Here is a 25084-nt window from a genome sequence, read left to right on the forward strand (position 1 = left end):
TATGTATAAATTATGCAAATATTGATCTGTATATTTAATCAAATCAAATATAAGTTGTACATGATTAATGTATGAAATACAATGATAATGTTTACATTTAGCATTATTACATAATTATAAAGTATTTCATTTCCAACTTTGAAAATTTATTACATTCTGATACATATTTTCTAAAATATATATCATTAATTTAATTATACATAATTCGTTTAGTATACATAATAAAAATTGCAATCAATAACAAATAAATTATATAAATTATTTATGTAAGTTGGCAGCCTGCAACTACATCGTTTAATTGAAACACTTTTATTGATTTTACAGTATTTTTTTCCGTGTATAATTTTCACCGATAATCAACTTTTTGTCAGCTATAATAAGAAAATAACGGCTGCAAACTTTTGGCCTGTAATGTATATTGCTCAAAATTTTTTGAAATGTACTATGCAGATAATTATCATTAATTTATAATTATTTTTAGACTACACAAGCCAACGTAAATAAATTAAACAAAGTTTTTGTATAAAATATTTTGTATTTAGAGTATAGAGTTTTGAAATATAATTTTAAAAAATGTGATAGTTATTTAGATAATTTACATATTTAATCAATTACTAGCGGTAACATTCTAGTCTTCATTCGAGTATATTTCTGACACCAAGTGTACATACCGTCAATACATAATACCGAATGGAGCATAGACTTGAAACCATCTTAACAAACGTAGAAAGAGAGAAAAATGTATGAGAAGTAATGACTTATATAGATTAAGGCCTTTTGTATATATTTTTATTTAAATGTTATTTTAATATCTTAAATCTTCCGCATATCAAGATTAATTCCAAAATACGAATTGTCGAACAATTCTTAAGGTAAAAAATCAAACAAAAGCTTTTAATTTGTAAAACCGAATAACGCAAAAAAGTTTCTGTCTTGAAAAAATACGTTACTGTCCCTCTTCTTCTTAAACAAAATTTAATCAATTTTTAATTCAATTTAATTTAATTCAATTCAAAGGACAATAATAGAAAAAAAAATTCTCCAATGTTTACTTTTTGTCTTTTAAATTTAATTTTAATTTTTTAAGATAAAAGATCTAACAAATTTCATCGCATGCTACAATATATCGATGATACGTATAGGAAAGTTGGTAACACCGCGTAAGTAATTCGACTAGACGGATTTTTAAAAAGTCCTTGTATCTACATAATGGCAGCGCGAGATCAGTTTCTCGCAGTTCTCCGCTAGTCGTGACGGAAAACGGTTCGCTGCAATTGACTGCATTCCTGCCGCGCGTTTTCGTGTAGAAGACAGAAGCACGCTAGAGTGAGTAAAGTGATTGACCGTGCTGATTTGCTTCTTCTGATCTGCTCTTTTCGCATTAAGATTAAAATTCTTCGCTCGATTAAATTGTCGAATATTTTTCAAGTAGATACGTCAGTTTTTTATATGGTTCTTACATAAATAATCGAAAAAAGAACAAATAAATGTTTTCATCTAGTTGCTTTAGTGTGTTTTATATCACTTTCTTCCTCTCTTTCTCTCTCTTTCTCTCTCTCTTTCGTTTATTTTTCTCTTGTTTACTCCATAGCTCTTTTTCATATATCACTTAGTTCCATTTATTTATATAGGGCTTAAAAAAGGTTTATATTGCAATTTTTTTTTATATCGCTAATTTTTGCAACTACTTTATAAATTAATATTAAAATTTGGTACGATTAAAAATGTTAATTCCAAATCAAATCAAATAAATCAAATATTGTTTTAATATTTTTTTAATTTCTTTAAACAACTATATATTTTTTAAATCAATATTTTTTCACGATCAAAACATACTTAATAAAAGTTCAATACGAATTACAAACAAAAATAGAACTGGGCGATAATTTTTTACAATATCAAGTTTCTTATTTTACAAAATATTTTTCTAACTTTACAATTAAAAAGTTAATAAAAAATTAAAAAAAATGTTTATTTTAATTAAATGTTTTTAATTTATATAAATTAAAAAAATTTTTTAACTTATTTCAAATTTAACTTTTCAAAAAATACAAAAAAATTACAAGTGTTTCTAAATTTCAATATAAAATTGTACATTGTTAAATATTATTTTTAAATGTTTGATACTTAAAAGTTAAAATTCTTCTAATTTTTTTAATTCTATGAATTTTTAATTATATTTAAACAAATTTATAAACAAATATAAAAAATCTATAAAAAGTTATAAAATTCTTACCTTATTTCTTTTGTGTACCCTGAAAAAAAAGTTATTAATTCAACAAAATTTTTTTTGTGGGCTGCCAACAAAAGATATATTTAATACAACAATATATGGTATTGCAATATAAATACACAGTTCAATCAATATCATTGCACTAACTTGCATTAACAGCAAATATTATTATATTAGTATCTTTTGTTGCAGCGCGCAACTAAACGTTTTGTTGAATTAATTACTTCTTCCTCGTGTAAGTTTTTAATTTTGTATACCGAATCTTTATTAGTCTATTTAACACCTGTAAAAACATAATATTATGCAGTATTAAATTGACCAATAATTATTAGTTATTATGGGTAATAAAAGTACTAACAGCAATACGTTTAATACTTAAAATAAGTATTAATTACTGACAAATTTAATATTGCCAAAATTACATTTTTATAAGAGAACAATTTCTTTATAGTATGTTATCAAGTACATAAAATTTTGTTTTTATTGTCTGATCGTTTCAGGCAGGTAAGAATTATATTAAATTTTTTGATAATTTTGCTTTAAAAAATTACAAATTTTCATAAATGTAACATTGTCATTAAATGTCGTTAATAGAAATTTAAATTGTCATTTGCATTCTAAAATTAATGTATTAAAGATAGATACCAGATAAATCTTCTAATAGTTAACTATAATACAAAAAAAAAAAGAATTTATAATTTTACAAAGAGAGGCCAGCAATTGTGAAACAGAAAGAATTATTTGGTTTGATAGGTTATATATAAAAGATAAAAACTTTAAATGGACTGAATAGGCTTTTGTTCAAAAGAAATTGCAAAACAAAATTAAGGTTTCCAATGAGCACACAATATTTTTGAAATTTTGAGTTTTTTAAATATTTATTTTTAATTATTTTTACATTATTAGCGTTTATTGTACAAATAATATTTATTTAATATTTATTAAACATTTGTTTTATGTTAATTATTTATTTCAACTAATGAATTTAAAAAAATATTTATAAAACATTTATTTAACGTTTACTTAATATTTATATATCATTAATTTTTTATTAAAAATAATAATTTAAGAACATTATTTAAGTAATATTTATTTAATATTTATGTAATATTTATTTTACATTTAAAAAATCGTTTAAAACAATATTAAAAAAAATTTTTATTCAACATTGATTTAATATTTATGTTACAATAATTAATCATTTAAAATTATAATTTAGGACAAATATTTATATAGTATTTGATTAAACTAAAAAATATTTATGTAATATTTAATAAATTAATTTACATATTAATATATAATAAAAAATAAGTAAAATTATTTTTATAATATTAAGTTAACATTTTAATAAATTAATATTTAAAATAATATTTACGTACTATTTATTTAATATTTATGTAATAATTATTTAACATTTAAAAAGTTTAAAATATTATTTTAAAAAATATTTGACTCTTGAGCAGCAATCATGTAACTTTTTCCTTAGGGCAGTAACATGAAAAGTGAAAAGTTTCATGTGTAAACTATCACTTTCTATTATATTGTTTGACAGAGAAAACACGATTGTTTGAAGCAATATGCTTCGATAAAACAACATTTTCTTTGATTATACTAAATATTACGCCATAAAATAACACATTTTGTTGAAAAAAATGATATAAAATATGTTTGATTGAAATAAGAGTGTTGCTATTTATAATTAATTTATTGTTTGGAATAATCATTATAAATCAATTGATGAAGAATCCAGAAATAATCGCAAGAAATAGAAATAAGATTTTTAATCATTATTATTTGAAATAATACTTGAAATATTTATTTTAAATAAAAACATTATTTGATTCAAATAAGATTCAATCTTATATGGTCGCAGCAGCCGCGATGTAGTTCGCGGACCGCCACTAGGCGACGACGCATGCGGCACCTTTCTTGTAATGCAATTTACACTCCAAAGGCTACATAAGCAGATCACCCACGGTGATAAAAAACGGATTAACCTATGGTATTGTAGTGAGCTCTCGGGGCCTATGTGGTATTTATTATTATGTCTTAAGGGGATGCTGGAGTCGTCTGTTTTATCGATTGAACGTTATTATTTTTAATTAGGCCTATTTTTTTACTGATTTTGTAGAATTAAAAATGCTTCTCCAGAATTAAAATATAAACAATTACAAATAGTGCCTACCTATAATTTCATGTAAAAAACGAAAAAAGTTAGAAAATTATACTTTTGTGCAGCCGTCTCGTGTCTTTCATTTGTAACACATAAGTTTTAAAAACTCTGTACGTACAAATAACTAGTACGCATTAATCGTATTACATGAAAGAATAATAAAATGCTTGCAGAAATGAGCTAGAAGCTTTAGTATAAGAAAAAAGCCCCAGAGAAAATTTCGTATATATGTGTGAGTGAGGAATCGGTCCCAGACGGTCCGAGGATAGAAACAGAGAACTAGTTTAATTCACAGATTAATATTAATATATGTATTTTAATTCTGAAAAAGAATTTCTAAATCTATAAAAGAAGTATATACAAAATCTTATTAGTGATGTGCACGAATGACTCTACATTATCGACCTCGATCAAGTTTGAGAGGCAGTCCAGCATCCCCTTAAAGACACATCTCAACTGTCATAGCTAAAAAATTTAACTAATAATTCTTAAATCTAAAGAAATCTTTCTCTCTGTGTATTTTTTTTCACAGAAAATAATGTGATAATATGAATCAACGCAGAAATTGGTACGCAATTCATATATAATCAATGTCTTAATATTAGTAATTAATACATAATAGTAATTAAATATTATAATTTTTTAAATCACTTTTCGTTTCAATACTAACGACGAAGACTGGTAGTGATGACTGGTTTTTGTTTGTTTTTGTTTTTATAGTTTTTAATGTATTTATTTTATTTTTTATTTATTTTTATTAAAATAAAAGCGATGGTGTAGTCTCTATGTAGTAGTAGAGCGCCTTATAACCTCGAGTTTCCAGGTTTGAATTCACTTGGTCATTGGAAATTTTTTTTCCCAAACTGCGCTTTTCACACAGTGAGTGAAAGGTATATAACAAATCAAATAAAATTTTTTTAATTATAAAAACACAAAAAAGGTAGAAATGGGACCAGTAATCACCATGTCCTCGTCGTTGGTCCTGGATAGACAAAAAGTGATTAAAAGAATTATAATATTTAATTATTAAAAATAGTTGTTCATAAATTGCGTATAAAATGCACTCCTAAGATGAACGTAAATATATATTACAATTTATAGAAGTATTTGATTATATCAAAATAAGGAAAATTGAAACATGGTGTCACGTACGCAGTACATATTTTGTATAATATTGTATTAATTCTAACAATTTTCCTAGCATTATAAATGTTTTTTCTCTTTTATATACATTATGAAATTGGTTCTTTTTTAAGTGTCGGTTCGGCCGACGAATTTTGACCATTTTTAGACTCCCTCCTTTCAGGACCAGATTAAGGTATTTTAAGGCCCGAGGCTATTGACTCCATGGAGGCCCTTTGACGAAAATGAAAAATATTCTTAAATAGCTCGGGTAAGGCCTTTAACAAACGAGGCCCGGGGCTATAGTCCCCCTAAGCCCCCCTTAATCCGGGTCTGCCTCCTTTGCAAAATTGTAATATTAAGACATGGATTATATAGACGTTACGTTGGTGACTCATACAATTTTTTCCATATTTTTCTTTGTTTTTTAAACATTGTGAGTCTTTACTTATTTTATCTTTTTATAATAATAAAGCTTTTGAAATTAAACGAATAATTTATTTGAAGAATTTGTATATCATCAAGTTATATTTGTTATTATATCTAATAAAAATGGCATCGTATATTAAAAATTAAAATTAAGTTTAATTGCTTTAATACAGAGAAAGAGTTTAGATATTTTTATTATAGTGCAACTAATTTGCTTCACATCTGCTGATGCACTTGCATAAAGAGCAAAACAAATGTGTCGCACTTGAAACATATGGCTTGATGGTTATAACGGACCACATGGCTCCTCGAAAAAATCTGTGCCTATAAATAGCTACGTACATTTCATCCCTTCATCACTTCCATGTACAGAAAAAAGACTCTGAGAATTGCATTATTGTATATTTAAAAAATATGTTTCTTTCAATTAAGTAAAATTAAAATTTAACAATACAACAGTTTAAAATAATAATTTAAAAATATATAAAGAAAATATTAAATTATTTAAAGCCAAAAGTTTATTTTATTTAGATAATAATTTTATACTATATTTATAAATATGAACATAATATTTGTTTGAAACAAATTAAAATCATATTTTCAATATGAAAGACCTATTGCATTAATATATAATTAAGTAAAATAGTTTTCATATGTTGGAGAACAGAATACTGATCTATGCGGTTGCTACTGATGATTAAGAGTAATTTATTATGAATGATTTCTCTCTACTTGGATTTCTTGGGGTCATCGTAAGTGACCTACGTTTTTCTTATCTCGATAGCAGTGCATTTATTTCAGACGCAAGAAGAAAGAACATTTTAACCTACAGAAATAGTAGTATCTTTGTTCACTATTATTTAGATGTAAATTTATTGGTTTTCTCTTATATTTTCAATCAGATTTTATCAGTGCTCATCATCAAAAGGACAACTTTGATCAACTTAACGTTATCGAACAAAACTATACTGCAGAATATAAAATAAGAAGCCCCTGGATAAACAACATTAAAACAATGAAACTGCCTGTTCTTTTCATGCTTTTGTATTGCTTTTGCATCGATATCAGTCACACCAGAGAAATAACGTAAGTATCAGGTATCTACATCTTATCTATTAGATATTTTGTACTAGATATCTACGACATTTTGAACACGCCCTTTTTCTCGATAAAAAAATTCGCATAAAATCTTATAATATTTTTATAAATATGTTATATTTTAAGTTTATTAAAATTTTTAAAAATATCTTCAATTTCTTCAGTTTTTTTTAGAAATTATAGAACAAGGAATCTTTAAAATATATAAAGGAGAAGGTGATAATATGGTCACCCATTTATATTTTATTTAATAACTTTGTTAATAATCAATGTTTTGAGTTAAAATTTTACAATTATTCATCAAAGTGTTGCTCATTAGATTTTCAATTTAAAGTTATAAAATATTTATTATTATTATTATTATATTATATATTATTTATAAAAATATATTAATACTACATAATGAGCCAACGAGAAATAGGGAGGGTAATATGGCCATTACAAAAATAAATGTAAAAAAATTGATTTTGTTTAAAAAGATCACAGTATTTTGTTAGAAACGTATATATTTATATAAAATAAGTTGTTATATCGAAACAGGTGATTTGTATTCACATTTAATAGAAGTTAAATAAAAATAATCTTAAATTTAAAGAACCTTATTCATATAAAAGATTTAATAAAAATAACAGCCTTTAATCGATTTATCAAGGAATTTTGTCGAATATGAAGATCTCGAAAAAAGTGAACCATATTACCAACACACTTAGATGGCTATATTGACAAAATCCTATATTATCGTTAATTTTGTATAACTCAAAATATATACCGAATAAAGAGTTAAATAATAAGAAAGTACTTAAGTGTACATACATTTGGGTGATAATGCAATTAAGTTTAAAAAGAATGAGAAAGTATGTGTAATGCCTTATAACAAATATTGACTGTTGTATTTTGTCATATTAGCATCATTATATAACAGGCTACTAAACAAATAATATAAATAATTACTAGAATTTGTTAGCTAATAACGGAGATAATATGGGTAGCCATATTATCCGCACACTGGCCACCTTCTCCTCTATATATGTATTAAAAATTTTGGAAAAAATGTAGTTTTTTCTCAGTCCAATATGTGATATTACCATTCCTAATAGAAAATTTTAATAAAATTTCAATAAATTTGATAAAATTTCAATAAATATAAAATAAAATTATATATTCATATTTTGTTGAAAAAATTATTTTTTGCATTTATTAACAAAAGGATATTTTAATAAGAATTTAATAAAAATTAAATTTTAACGAAAAATTATAAATACTATTTTATGTAAAAATTTTAAGCAAAAAATTATTAAAATTTTAATAAAGTTTTGAGAAAATTGCAACAAAAAATCACAAATACTTTGTAATAACAAATTAATGACATTTTATTAAAATTATAATAAATTTTTAAGATATTGTAATAAAAAATGCAAATACTCCATATATATATATATATATATATATATATATATTATTTTATTAAAATTCACCATTTTTTATAAAATTTTTTTTATTTAAAACTATTAGTGAAAATGTTCCAAAGTGTACATAAAATTCAACAAATTATATCATCGAAATTTCGCTAAATTTTATTCAAAATCTTCATTAAGGATACAACCTAACATGTACGTAAGCATATACATGTTATCTGCTGTAAACAAAATATAGTCGATGTTTGCTGAGAACATTTCTAAAAAATATTTTGTATGAGAAATTTTAAAAATTTATCAAAAAATTATAAAATTATCTAAAAATTGTGAAAAATTCTAAAATTATACATAAATTATTATTGTATGTACAAATTCTAAACAATTGTTTAAAAAAATTTTTTTGTAGAAAAATTTTTATTAAGGTTTTTTCAAATAAACTCTAATTTTAGTAACAACTGTGGAAGTTTTTTAGCAAGTGACAAATCGACACAGCAATATTTCTGTCTTTGATATTCAATAAGAGACAGACAGAATTATTGCTATGTCGATTTGTCTCTTGCTAGAAATCTCTCAGTGTTATCATGTTTTTTGTCCTGAGAATAAATATATCAATTCTTTTAGTCATGAAGATATTAAGGATGCTATGTTGAGTTTAGTACACATGATGCGAGAAAACACGGAGAAGTTAGAGAGGCACGAGGCGAGAGAACGGCAGCTGGGTGAGCAATTAAAAAAGACAATAACTATCCTGACGAAACGTGTGTCGATTGTAGATAGTTTAAAGTTGCAGCTAACTAAAGTAGAAGAGAGGATTTCAGGAATAGAACATTTGATTACGCAGGTGATTACTCGTATTCTACTTACAATTAGTAAAACATGAGCAATTAATTAATTATATTTTTTTCACACAGAAAGACGAGAGAGAGCGCATACAGATGCAAAAAACCGTAGACAATCTAGAAGACCTGGAGAATCACTTGGAAGGCTGGTTCACGAATATTGAAAATAAAATAGCGGAGATAAATAACCGTGCGAAAGTTACATCCGTCCATAATAGTAGTCTTCCTGATGTTCTTATCAAATTAAATGGCATAGAGAATAATTTGATAGAAGTGACAAGATTCAAAGAAAGTCTACATAATAACGTAGCAAAAATGAATAAAGAATCGGTTACACTAATGGAGAAAACCCATACAATCTTCTCGGAGGTAATTTTTTTCGCAGGATAGCAATAATATTTCTTCTTTATGCTATAAATATGTATTTTAAACAATATAAATCTATCTTGAGCCGTAGGTACAACATATAACTTCCAAAATTGAAAACCTCGAGAGATCTCTGGAGAATATAAAACAGATGACACAAAACGTTCAAGAAAGACCCTCGGAGCGACAGTTAGATTTATCTCCAACCTTTGACAATCACATTAAGACTTTAATGCAAGTACAAGAACTATTGGAAGACATTTCTAACAGATTGCGAGAATTACCTAGGTAACAATTTGCATATCTCTATATTTGTATATTTGAAATTTTTTTTCCAAATTTTTTAGATAATATAGATTTTTGTTTTAATTATTATATAAATATAATTTTAAAAATTCCTCAGATTTTTGTAAAAATTGGAATATTCTTCAGATTAAGAGAATATTTTGAAAAACATTTAAATATTTCTCAGATTTTTCAAATCAACATATCTAAAATACTTAAGGGGTTATACTGTAGCGACACGAAAATAAGGTACATATTCAATTTTTTTTTATGTCAAAAAAATTTTTTAATCTTAAAACAAGTGCATGTACTTTTTAATATGCATATTATACTTAAAAAAAATTTTTGTAGTAATATTTTATTTAAAAATGACGGCGCAGGAATTATCATAAGAAAACATTTTTTTAAAGGGACTTTGGGGCTTGCAGGCTAGCAACTTTAATTGTTGACTTATAAACAAAAAAATTTTTTTTTTAATTTACATTACCCACCAAACACCAAGTTACATGTAACATACCTGTTAGTTGTAATTTCCCACTCAACAATGTAATTGTAATATAACACGTGTGTTTGCTGGGTAAATTACCTAATGCACTACGTAGGGAATTTAAAAAATATTGTTTTTTAACAAAATGACAAACATTTAAAGTCAAAATGGAGTTTTTAGATAAAAATTGACGTAAAAAACAGTTCATAACATGAAAAGTTTTCAACTAATCAAAAAATTTGCACGTGGTACCTCGCGGAATGTTGTTTTAAAGCTACTGTTAAAATTTCAAATAAAGTGAACCAAAATTATTAAAGTTATGCTGCAAGCCAATTTGAAAAATACAATTTTGAGAAAAAAGCGTTTAAAGTTTCAAAATCGATTTTTTACTTTTTACACGTAAAAATTTTTAGGTTTTAATTTTTTTACCTTTAGTCCGCGATGTCAAAATTATATAATTGCCCTTCCACGACGATATCTTCCTCCTCTTTCTCTTTGCGAGACGATATAGAGGACGAGCGCGCCTTTTTTGCGACATTCATAAGCGAGCGTCCGGCCTGCTGTACGCGCATCTCGTTAACTTTAACACAATAATTGTAACAATTTGGTCCAATGACAATACCTAGTTCCATAATTTTCATAATGCTGCACAAACTATCATTAAACACACAAACTGCAATATCAGTAGCTATGTCAAGTGTTGTCTTGTCGCTTCCCACATAGCACAGATTGTTTCAAAAAGCTTTCAGAAAGGTTTCAACCTTTCACAGTTCATGTGCAACAATTTTGAAAGAATTCTGTAATATGTCATTTAAAATGTTTTAACAAAAATATATCTGAAACCTTCCGTATGAAATATTTTTACAGACCTTTCCGTTTAATTATTTCTGAAACCTTTCACATGAAACAATTTAACAAACTTTCAAAAGAGTTTTTTCTGAAATCTTTCACATGCAATAAATTTGAAACTTTTAGTTGAGATCACTAAAACATTTTATTGACATATTTTTACAGACTTTTCAATTGAGTTATTTCCAAAACCTTTCACATAAAATAATTTAATAAATTTTTCAGTCGAGTTATTTTTTACATCTTTCACACGCTATCTTGAAAACTTTCAGTTGAGTTATCTTTAAAAACTTTCTTATGAAATAATCCAGCACATATATTGCTCTAATTTACACCGAGCACTTGGTACGCATATCAAGTAGTGAATTTAAGCTGATCAGCCAATGATTAAACACATTCACTAGTTATTTACTATTTGATACCAAGTGCTCGGTGTAAACTAGTAGATTGTTCGCGGACCGTCACTAGGGGTGCGTTTTTAAATTCGCAACGGATGCAGCCAGATACACCAGAATGTCATTCCATCTTTGTTACTTACGGAAAGTTGAACAAAGATAGAAAAACACTCCAGTACATCCGTTGCGAATTTAAAAACGCACCCTAGGTAACGCACGCGTTTCTTGTAATGCAATTCATACTTCACAAACTACATAAAGCAGACCACGGTGACAGAAAACGGATCAACCTATGCTATCGTAATGAGCTCTCGGGGCCTACGTGATATTTATTATTGTGTCTTAAAAACACATCTTTCAGGGCTAAAAATTTTAGCTTTGGTAACAAATTCTTTTTCTGCGTGTAGTGCACCTATATAGTACAGAAACCTTTCAGAGATATTTCAGAAATGTTTCAAGTAAAAAGTAAATCATTTCAGAAACGTTTCAAAATATTTCTGAGACAGTTCTGAGACAGCTCTGAGATAGCAAAATGTCCGCGATGCTTGCATTGCACTTGAAACATTTCTGAATGTCTTCAGAAAGGTTGCAGATATGTATCAGCAACCTTTCAGTACACTTTCAGAAATGTTTTAGATGCAAGCATCGCGGACATTTTGCTATCTCAGAGTTGTCTGAGAGCTGTCTCAGAAACATTTGGAAACGTTTCTGAAATGTTTCACTTTTCACTTGAAACTTTTCTGAAATATCTCTGAAAGGTTTCTGTGCTATATGGGTTGGAAACCTCTTGAGTGCTATATTCCAAACTTAAAGCTCTCATTTCTTTTTTAAACAATTACTAATGCCATCTACAATTACTTGGGAAAGTTTATTATTCAAAAGTAAGTTACTTGTTACTTATGAAATTCAAAGATCTGTGCGCGGCAGCCGTGCTGAGATACGCTCAGAACGGCGCTGTGACTGTACGTTCATAAAAACATCATAAAAATGTTTAAACTGTAAAACCAATTGAAACTTGTTTTTAAGACATTATTTAAGCAAAAAAAATTTTTTTCGATTTTTTTTAAATTTTACAGTGGTATAACCCCTTAAATAAGAATATTTAATTTGATATAAATTATTATACACAAGTATTTTTATTAATATTTAACATATCGTAATGTTAAAATACTTTTTGTTTACTTGTACTTTAAAATTCAATTTTAAGAACACCTTTAAAACATAATTTTATTTCATTAAAACATAATTTTATGATGATTAAAAAATCTCATAATGTTGTACTTTTCATTCTATATAATCTTTTAATTGCGAGAAATAGAATTTTATCGTATCCATTTATCAATATCAACTCTCGATCTTATTGTAATAAAAAAAACAATAAAACAAATTTTTATGCATGCAAATTTCGATATAGTCTTATTCTATTAAAAAATAAACATGAAACGTTTGAAAAAATTTAAATTTTTTTTAGAAGTCTTTATAAGTTAAAAAATTCTTAGTTTTTAAATTATAAAAACATTATAAAATATTATTTAAAAAATTTTGATGACTAATTAATCGTAATTTGACGAATATAGCCTTATTCCTCAATTTGTTCCGAACTGCGAGATTATTTGTACGTATAAGCTACATAACTTGTATTTTGAAGCGAATATTTTTATAAACAAGGATAAACAAATGACTACATTACCGACCTCAATCAAGTTTGATAGACAGTTTTTAGCATCTTCTTAAACAAGTTTTTAAATAGGACTAAAATACAATGTTTTTAATGTTTAATATATCTTATTAGAAATACATAAGTATTTTCGAATACACAGTGTATTATTCTAGTACTTAAATTTTGTAAACAATTATTCCTTATGTTAATTTGATTCAGTTTTCTATGGTCCCAGATAACCAAGCGTGATATAATATTTTGAACAAATTAATGCATTACATGTATTGTTATATATTTACTGTAATTTGTTGATATGTAAATAAAACACATTACGAATTCAGCAACATGAGTACTTATACATGTAATCGGTTGAGGACATTTAAAAAAAAATGGTCAGCAATAATAATACATTATCTTGTTTACAATATAACAGCAACATGTCAACAGCAAATGATTGTTAACAAACTGAACCTGACACGTTGCTATTAATTTGCCATTGTTAAAAATAGAATTTATATTAGTTTAACCTAACAGATATAATTCTGTTTTACCTTGTTCTGAATTAGTCTAAATTTGTTACTGCAATAATTGTTGGTAACATGACAGCAACAAGACATTTGGTTATCTGGAATGTTTATGACTTATGTTATATCATGTCACACTTAAATAAGAATATTTAATCTAATATAAATATTAGATACAAGTGATTTATTACAATTTATATTACACAAGTAATATAAATCCCAAGTAGCAAGCTCACGTCATTTTGACGTCCCAAAATGGTCATTTACTGACTATTCTTGACGTCACAAAATGACGCCCTTATGACGTTAAAATGACGGTCGAATGTCACAAATTCCTGACGTCATGAAATGTACCGTATTTTGACGTCATAGAATGACGTGAATGAGATGTTGTCAAAAAGATCTCTAAAAGATATCCTGTTTCTGAAAATGATAACATAAAGAGATTTCTAAAAGATAACATATAATGTCAGAATGTTAACCAATGCGTCGTTTTTTGAGAACAGAAAGATATCATGAAACTAATATCTAAAAGATTTCTTAAATCGGATATCTTTAAAATGCAACTAGAGATTAAAAAATAAAATAAAAATTTCATTTTTGTTTATTATTCTTATCAACAGTACGTACTAAATTTGGGACAAATTTTTATTAATGAATTAAATTTAAATTATATTATTTTATTTTATTCTTACTTGCCGTTGGTAGGTTTTGAACCCGGGACCTTAGGATTACAAACCTTGTACTCTATCTGCTACGCCAGTTTGAATCATCGATATGTGTACTTGTTATTGTCTACATATACCTATATGTTATAAACTGTCGCAATTATATTTTTTATAAAAGCAATTAAATTTTGCAAAACATATTAAAAATAAATAGCATTAACTTATTTATTTATTAATTTCATTGTTAAATTTAACTTTTTTCATAACCTTTATAATTTGATGGAAATTGCGATCTATTTAGCACTAAGACTTTGAAGCGTTCAAATGGTTAATTTGACCATTTTGAAATTATTTCCAAGATATCTAAATGTTTTCTTAAAAAAGTTCTCTTAAAGTTGAATATAATATGCTTATATAATATGCTTATGCCTTACGCCTTAAATTGTATAGAGACCGCTTTAAAGCGTGTCTAAAATACGTCTTAATGACGTCTTTATGTCCCGATTTTGGATGTGTGCTGTCTGGGAAAATAATCGTCAGATCATGACTGAAATATAACTTCGAAATGACGTCATCATGACGTCAATTTTAGGTCATGTAAAAAAATGGTCATTTTGACGACATATGACCAGATATGACCATTTTGGGCCGTCAAAATGACGTGGGCTTGCTACCTGGGATTATTTGATACAACTAATTTATTACAATTTATATTATACAAGTAATATAAATTAAGAGACACAAGACTTAATATGTCATATTTTTTATTGTAATTATTCGGTCAAATGGTCGTCAAATATACTTTTTTATGTTCACAGTAAAACTTTAATAAAACCGTAACATGTTTAAAATTGTCATAAAGTTCACGGCGTTTTATTTTCTTGGTTAAAAATAAAATCTTATTAAAAAAACAGGCTTAGTCTTATTTTCAACTAATTGTAAGAAATAAATTCTCAACGTAATCTTTACGACAATTTTAAACATGCCACGACTTCATCAGAAGTTTCAATGTGATATAAAAAAGTAGGATCACAAATCATTTGACCGAATAATTATGACATAATGTAATATGACTTTCCATCGTTTAATACGCCAACTGATTTTAACACAATTCTTGCTTATTAAGTCGATAACCGACCTTGAAATTTTGCAGATAGAAAAATTAGTTTATTAACTGTAATATAAAAAATTCAATCATTTGACACTTTCGATGGAACCTTCTTAAGCAGTTAAATTTACACAATAAGCCAATCAGCCAATCACAATCAAGAACAAAACTGTAACAAATTCAAATATCCCATGTAGCACAAAAATTGCAATTACATTACATCAATGTTGCAACAAAGTTGCAAAATTGCAGCAATATTGCTACAATGTAACTGCAATTTTTGTGCTATGTGGAATTCTATTGATTTCTTTACTACTTAAATTTTTTGGTATCCCATGGTTCTAATTGCTGCTTCACGATTTAGGATAAAAGAAATACAAACGATTCACAACGAGACGCAAGCTATGCTACAGGAAACTAAGCACGTGTTGAAAGATACCGTAACACGAGGTATCGAAGATATCGGAGATAGAATAATGGAGGGCAAAGAAGAAACAAAGGACTCGGTGACGGCATTACGGTAAATTCTACTTAATAAAAATAATAGTTAGATAATAGAATATTGTGTAAGTTTTTATTTTTATATAAAATGTAATAATAATTTTCTAATTTTCTACTATGCTTTTAATATATTTTAAATTTTAATAGGTACCCATATAGCACAGATTGTTTCAGAAAGCTTTCAGAAAGGTTTCAACCTTTCACAGTTCATGTGCAACAATTCTGAAAGAATTCTGTAATATGTCATTTGAAATGTTTCAACAAAAATATTTCTGAAACCTTCCGTATGAAATATTTTTACAGACCTTTCCGTTTAATTATTTCTGAAACCTTTCACATGAAACAATTTAACAAACTTTCAAAAGAGTTTTTTCTGAAATCTTTCACATGCAATAAATTTGAAACTTTTAGTTGAGATCACTAAAACATTTTATTTGACATATTTTTACAAACTTTTTAATTGAGTTATTTTCAAAACCTTTTACATAAAACAATTTAATAAATTTTTCAGTTGAGTTATTTTTCACATCTTTCACACACGCTATCTTGAAAACTTTTAGTTGAGTTATCTTTGAAAACTTTCTTATGAAATAATCCAGCACATATATTGTTTGCGGACACTAGGTGACGCACGCGGCACCTTTCTCGTAATACAATTCACACTTCACAAGCTACATAAAGCAGACCACGGTGACAGAAAACGGATCAACTTATGCTATCGTAGTGAGCTCTCGGGGCCTACATGATATTTATTATTGTGTCTTAAAGATCTTTCATGGCTAAAAATTTTAGCTTTGGTAACGAATTCTTTTTCTGCGTGTAGTGCACCTATTATGTAGCACAGAAACCTTTCAAAGATATTTCAGAAATGTTTCAAGTGAAAAGTAAATCATTTCAGAAATGTTTCAAAATATTTCTGAGACAGTTCTGAGACAGCTCTGAGATAGCAAAATGTCCGCGATGCTTGCACTTGAAACATTTCTGAATGTTTTTAGAAAGGTTGCAGATATGTATCAGCAACCTTTCAGTACACTTTCGAAAATGTTTCAAGTGCAAGCATCGCGGACATTTTTGGTCTGTTCTTTCTAGCTGCACTGTTGCACCGGTACAATAAGTTAAAGTAAGACAAGTATATATTTTTTCTCATTTTAACTTATTGCACCAGTGCAACAGTGCAGCTAGAAAGAACAGACCATTTGCTATCTCAGAGCTGTCTGAGAGCTGTCTCAGAAACATTTGAAAACGTTTTTAAAATGTTTCACTTGAAACTTTTCTGAAATATCTCTGAAAGATTTCTGTGCTATATGGATAAACTTTGAGTATATATAAAAATATTCAAAAAAAATAAAAAAAAAATTTATTGTCGGATATGTCATTAAGACGTTAATTAGTGACGTCAATCATAGTTAGGGAATAACAAAAATTTGACGCCAAAATGACTTGTTTGCTACCTGGGTTTTAAAATTCTTGAGCTTCTTTAACAGGATGGATCTGGCTAACAATGCAGAACGCGTTAACCAGGAACTACAGACTCTGGAAAAAAGTCAATCCGTAATGGTTTCTATGGCAGATCATGTGCTGGACACGAAGAAGAGGGTAGAATACGGCGTACATCAGATTCTACTGGAAGTAGGCGATTTAGTGAAGACCCAGAGCGTCAATATTAATAGCACTCTTAATCAAAGATTCGACGGAATCTCAAATGATATTATGAACAATCAAAATGGCGCCTTGGGAAATCTTACCAGCACAATGGAACAGGAAATGAACAAAGTAAAGATTTGTTACTTGCTGCCTGATGTAACCGCTTTCGGAATTTGTTGTTACTATTTTTATTTGGTAGGTTTGGCGACAAATCAATGTGATGTACCAGCAGATGACTGAAAGCGCTCGAGCTTTAGATAAGTTACATCAACAGAATGAAGTTTATGTTAATGGCACTACATCTACTATGGGTGGAATGGAAAACAAGGTAATAAAATGTAATAAAATAGACATTTAAACCAAAGTTATCACTTGATATGTCTCGACACATCGTTGTACCGCAGCAAATTTTTAGGGCATTAAAGGAGAATGTAAAACAAAAATCAATTTTCCGACCAAAAATGGAAGCTAAAATACGAGTTGTAGTAAGAGTATCTATGAATCATATAAAATGTAGAAATAACAGTCGTTTTTTTTTTTAAACTTAAGAAAAGTACCGAAAACAGTCTTGTATACAGGTCTCGTAACTTAAGCCAATTTTGGTGGTGTGGGTAGGTCGTTAAATGAGGCAATTTAATTCTTGCAGTAACCATAGAGGCGTTGCAATCTACCATAGTTTTATGGCGAGGAACGCGGGAGGCCAGGGGGATATCTATCAAAAACAAAAACTTCAGAGAATATCTATCAAAAATGACAGATGTTTCTCTGGCCTCCCGCGTCTCTCGCCACCAAACTATGGTAGACCGCAACACCTCTGTGGCTATTGCAAGAACTAAATTGCCTCACTTACGTCCTTACGTGACCGTCCCTCACCACTGAAGTTGCGAGACCTGTATACAAGATCGTGGTACCTATAGATATAGTAAGTATATGTAAACCGAGCATTCCGCTGTATAAGCGTTGATGCATACGAAAAGAAAAAGAAAAGATATATGAAGTAAAGACCTATAATCAAAGATTCGCCAATGGCGAACACAATTTTGATTGGTCACTTGAGTCACATGGTTTATCCGCCATTGCGTACCCACGCTGGGCGAGGAAGAGGGGAGAGTGCTCTGTGTTGAGCAGTATAGATTAAAGGAATATGTGTCAGAAATTATAAGGTAATTCAATCTCTGCACTCTCGAGGGTCACTATATTTTGACGATACACTCAGGAAGAACAAGAAAAATTAAATTTGCATCTGTTATATGGCTGCGTACAACTTGGAGCAGGCTCGCATTGTTTACTATCTCCACTACTCCAGACCCCAGCCCCAGACCCCAGCCCCAGACCCCAGCCCCCGGCCCCAGCCCCCGGCCCCAGCCCCCATCCAGTCTCCGTATGGGTACAAGATGGTGGATAGCAGTCATGGTGGGGGAACATTGGCGCATCTTTGATTATAGGTCTTTAATATGAAGAATCTTTTTCTCTTTTTAATGCCGGAGAAGTGGGGAGCACTTCTCCTTATCTCCTCGCGTCGATCCATTAGTTTGGTATAATAAAGATATTAGCATCTTCCTATGCATTTATGTCGTCTGGGCCCCTATTCTTGAATTCATTCGCAAGAAAACGTATGCGCAAATACCCGCTCTAACAGAAAAGTTGCAAGTTTATTGGTTAAAAGCCATACGATAGCCAATAAATTTTTAACTTTTCTGTAAGAACAGAATTTGCGAATACGTTTCTCTTGCGAATGAATTCAAGAATAGGGGCCCTGTTGTGCTGTTGTTTGCTAGCATTCGATGTCGGAAATAAAATTCTTTGCACGTTTCAAACATTATGCTAGCATTATTTAAGATCAGTGTCGAATGCTAGCAAATAACAGCACAAGGGACGACGTAAATGCATAGCAAGATGCTAACATCTTTATTAGCAACATGAGAACAATTTGTGCTCATACATACATTTGTGGCTATCTGGGTCCCTACTACGATGATGTCAGAGAGAGAAAGAGATTCTTCATATATCTTTTCTCTTTCTTTTTGTATGCATCAACGCTTATACAACGGAATGCTCGATCTATACTTACTATGTCTATGGTGGTACCCAAAATCCGTCGAATCATTTGTCTATTAAAAATTGCGTCGACCCAGAAACAAATGGAGTCGACGACATAGAAGAATTGTCTGTTAAACCAGCCTCTGGCTAACTTATCCAGTAGTTTGTGAGATCTTAAATAATGTTTTAATACCGAGATCTTGAAATTCAAGATAGTAGATTTAATATGGCGGAACAAAATTAAGAAAAATGTACATACATGTTACGAATGTTTTTGATAAAAATGACTGTCTATTAATATTTTTACAAATATTTTCATCTTGTATATATTGCCATGTTGTTTCAAAAAATATTGATTCTGAAATATTGTCTCTTTATCTTATAAGTATAATGGATTCCCTGGATAATAAATTCAATTATACTTCCGCAGCCTCAGTAGCTGTCAAAAGTTAATCATCGTAAAACTCTTATCCAGCGAAAAACGATAATGAATTCGACATCAATTTGACGTCGAATCGACATCGAAATCATCATTTCAATGTCAAATCGATGTCGATTCGATGTACTATTTCTCACTGGGTATTCTTATTAACTCGGATTCGAAAAGCAGGTTGATTTCCTCGCTTCTTTCTATTTTCATCAACATATAAATGTAAAGGATTCTACATAATACATACTGCAACAAAACGGAAATTGAAGTCGTGCACAACTAATATTAAAAAAGGTCGAATACATACATACGACATGTGTTTAATCAAAAAAAACATTAAAGCGTTTCCGCGGATTCAAGATCTTAGCCGCACCAATCAAAACCCTTTCCTATGAAAAAAAAAGGGGATCTTGGAACACTATTTATGCGAATCATTCTGACCGTCGCGTAGAGACGTTTTCATATATGAGAGTCAAAATATATCGAAAAATCGCATCGACCCAGAATTACAGCCCCAAAGCTTTGTCGTGTACTTTATCATATAGTTTAATTAAATAACAAAAAAAACAAAAAAATGAAAACAAAGCCATGTCCTCGTTCATATCTCTGGGTCCAGCTGAGTGTATTTGTTATGATATCAGACGTGACGGTATTATAAAGAATATAAATGATTTATACATCTTATTTAAATTTTGAATCAGATCTCTTATTCTAAAATAACTATATATACATTTTGGCATCTGACTTGTATCAAATCAATCACATTTGTATTTCCTAACACCAGAAATTGCATCAATAATGTCAAAAACTGTTACTTGACCATTCACACTTATAATATTCTTTAAATGTATATAGTTTAACACATGCAAAAATCACAATTTTTCATATTCTGATCTGTCATATTGAATTTGTCATCTTTCGAGATCTCGGTATTGAAATATTGTTAGAAATCACAAAAACTATTGGATTAGCCAAAAGTTAGTCACAAGCTGGTTTAACTGACAATTCTTCTGTTGTCAACTTTTATTGTTTTTGGATTGACGCAATTGTCAATAGACAAATGACAGATTTTCAGGCCTTTCTTCGGGTTTCAAGAAAAAACCGTTATTTCCACATCTTATATGGCTCATAAATACCCCTCGTATTTTAGGTTCCATTTCTAGTCGAAAAATCGACTCTTTTTAACATGCTCTTTTTTAAAAATTGTTTTAAAAAATTTTTTAATTAGTAAAAATTTAAGTAATATGCAAGTAAAAATTTTGTCAAATTATGAAAGGACCCTGCACCCAATCAATAGATTTTGATTCGTGCCAAATTTGCTGCAAGTGCAGATTTAAAATTAAGATTCGTGATTCCTTTAATATAGATAAATATTAATCTATACAACAAATGAACATACAACAACATCGCATGTTGCATAGTACAATATTGCAGAAATATTTTAAAGATTTTTTGTAATATTATTTCAGCAATGTTTAAAAGACATTGTAAAAAATAGTATTGTTCGTTTTGTCTGTTCTGGGTCTATTTGGAGCAAACCCAAGTAGACCAACGCACTCTAATAGGTTGGCGTCATCGGAATCATCCTATTAGAGTGCGTTAGTCTGCTTGGGTTTGCTTTGAGTAGACCTAGACTAGACAAAACGAACAAGGCTTATATATATGTACTTCTTATTGTCATCAAATAGACGGAGTTCTATTTCTTTTTCTAATTAAAAAAATACACAAGATAAAAGATGTAATATTATCAAACTTTTCACTCACATTCTAATAAAACGCTTTTTATAACTTCCAAAAATTAAGTTTGAAGATAAAAGTAGAGATGCTTTGATCAATAAAATTTCTTTTGTGTAAAAATTAATTCTAAGCATACAATATTAGAAATTATACGTGTCAAAATATATTAATGTAATGTCTTATAAAAATTTAATACTGCACTACACAAAGATCTATCGAGTCCCGATGCGTACAGTAACAAACGGACACCACCAATCAAATTCTATATATTCATCCTAACCCTAACCAACCCAGCAATCTGCTTGGTGGTGGACGCTCGCAGTCCATCGACGGTCTACACTAATAGTGTTACACTTTTACGAGAGATAATAACTGAAATATCAGAAACATTAAATTATACTGTAATATTATTGTAATATTATTAAAGAAAAACATTTTACCATCACCACATATGGTAATGCAGTAACATTTTTCAATATTTTTGTAATGTTGTAATCTTGTAATGAAATATGTTCACATTGAAATACGTTACAGCCAAAATTCTAGCACATACAAAAATTAGTGATACATTTTATATAGCTATGACATCAAGAAATGTATCTATATCAGCAAAAAAATTTTTTGGGTGTACAATCTTTCTGTGTTATATGGGCGAATAATTTGGTATTTATTTGAAATGTAACGACCATGTTGTTCTGAATGTACTCGTTTAAATACTTCTCAAAAACTGCAAAACTAATTAGTTGAATATGCCAAATTCTACAGGTAGGCGAAATAACAAAACGCATGACAGAGGTGGATGAGAACTTAAACTATCTTCTCGGCCGTCTGTCTTTAGTAACACAGGAGTTCAATCAAATTAAAACAGGCTTAGGAAATGCGCTGGATAACATCAAGGCTTCTTTTAAAGTGGTACAGGAGAAGACATTAAATCTGACTAATCCAGGTCCTCATCCACTCCCGGAAAACTATAAGAACCCGAATGAATCCGAAACTAAAAAGCCAGACGGTAAGCTTCTGCAAATCTTTATAAGTCACATCACTAATATACTGTCCAACTGACCTCAAATTAACAGACTTTCAAAACATTAATTAAGATTATTTACTAAAACAATATAAAATTTTATAAATATTGCAAATTTTTCTTCATAATTTATTTTTTTACGATTTCTTACGATTGTTTAAGGGAGTCCCGCTGCTAAATCAAAATAAACAGATTTTCATGAAATTTTGTAGAAAAGTTTGAATTAGTGATATAAATTAACTGTCAAAATTTTAGAAAACTGAACTAGCTAGTTATTTAGATATTAAATATTTTAATAACATGCGCTCTTATGGAAATCAATTTTCAGGATTTTTCAGTTTTTATTGTTGTATTAAACATAGAAGTAATGAACAGATGTTAGTGAAACTTTACAATAATACATGTTAACTGTCAAAAAAAGTACTGTTAAATTTTTGAAACGATGCACTTGCTCGTTTGAGTGAAACAATTGATAAGATAAAAAAAGTTTACAATAATCGAAGTAATACAGTACGTAAGTGTGGTAAATATGTGCTAATGATATAACATGAATTTCAAATCGTTATATTTAGTTATCTAAGGCCGAAATCACATGGTGGGGGATAGAGCTGCAGAATAGAACGTGCGTCATAGAAGCAGCCAATCAGAACTTTTGCAGCATCAACGCATTCTGATGCGGCAAAGCTCTGATTGGCTGCTTCTATGACGCACGTTCTATTCCGTAGCTCTATTTCGCACCATGTGATTTCGGCCTAAGGATGGTATAATAATAAAAAATGTTTAATCTCAATTTTTTTTTAAATTATTTCAGTAATGAAGGTAGTACTTCATAGCCGAATTTTTTCTTATATTCACCATTATTAACTTTAGACCATATACAGCAAAAAAAGAGGGCAACAAAATTGTCATTTAAATATTTTTTTTTACTTGAACCCCTGTACCACTTGTTGCCGGGCCTGAGCAGAAGAACTCCCTTAAACTCAACAAATTTAAATATTTCGCAATTGTCCACTGTATTAATTTCTTCATTGCGGAAAAAATGTCTATTGTTTGTTTTAGTTGTGACCGTAAAGTAAGTCATTTGACTCTCAGATCATCAGGCTTGGGTTAATTTCAGTTAGCGGAAGACATCAATCTTTAGCGAATTAATTTCAGGGACTGCCCCTTTCATCTCATTATTATTTTAATCGGAGTGTAATACACTTTAAATAAAAAAAGGGACAAAATTTGCCAATACCGGCATACAACTTTACTTTTAAATTGTATTTTTTAAATAAAAACTAAAATTAAAATTTTAACAACATAAAAATTAAAAAATATTTTCTATCATGATATAAGTTTTTATTATATTATTTTAAATTTTACAATAATTATTTTATAAAATAAAAAAAATAAGCATCTGACAAAATAAATCCCAAAGCTGACATAGATATAGGTACTATGAGGCTACATTTTTCTTTTCTTTTCTTTTAACATAAAACATCTATATGTAAAAAATAGTTAATGTATACAAAGATTCTTAGATTTTCATTTCCGTATAAAACATTTCTGTTTATTTATATAAATATCTCGCTGTTCTACAAGAGGCGACATACAGTGTGACATTATATAAAAAGTAAATTAAATTACTTAATAAATAACTTAGTATTTTATAAATTACTGTTAGATAACTTAATAAATAGATCTTCTAATACTACATCTTTATTTTATCTTCCATGATCTTTACTATGTTATAATCTTTTATAACCGAATTATATATCGGCATTAGCCAATCTAGGTTAGCTTAGATTAGATTTTAATAAACATCCCAGATAGCACAGAGAGTTCAAAAAGAACTCAATTCATATGCAGCTACTGTAATTATTGATGATTGTAAAATTTATTTCTATTTAATAATTTCTTCAGTGAAAATTATCCTTATTTTTTTCCATTTCATAATGTAGCTAGAAAATAAAATATAAATATACAATTTTTTATATAAATAATTTTATATAGTTATCAATAATATATCATATTGTGTCACAGGTTCAAAAGTTGCCAATTTGTTAGTCCGGAAT

At 28.5% G+C, this 25084-nt stretch overlaps 1 protein-coding gene across 1 annotated transcript; it reads left to right on the top strand.

The window, feature by feature from the left end:
- Positions 1–1215: 1215 nt before the first annotated feature.
- Positions 1216–24723, top strand: LOC105830729 (centromere-associated protein E). Its single transcript, XM_036286710.1, has 10 exons — positions 1216–1326; positions 6860–7043; positions 9092–9311; positions 9382–9678; positions 9767–9963; positions 16016–16171; positions 17637–17925; positions 17996–18124; positions 22769–23012; positions 24087–24723. Exons 2-10 carry the CDS (start codon positions 6973–6975, stop codon positions 24101–24103), a joined length of 1620 nt encoding a protein of 539 aa, XP_036142603.1. The 5' UTR covers positions 1216–1326; positions 6860–6972; the 3' UTR covers positions 24104–24723.
- The last annotated feature ends 361 nt before the right edge of the window (positions 24724–25084 follow it).

This window comes from Monomorium pharaonis, chromosome 5 (assembly GCF_013373865.1).
Source record: "Monomorium pharaonis isolate MP-MQ-018 chromosome 5, ASM1337386v2, whole genome shotgun sequence".
Taxonomy (NCBI): domain Eukaryota; kingdom Metazoa; phylum Arthropoda; class Insecta; order Hymenoptera; family Formicidae; genus Monomorium; species Monomorium pharaonis.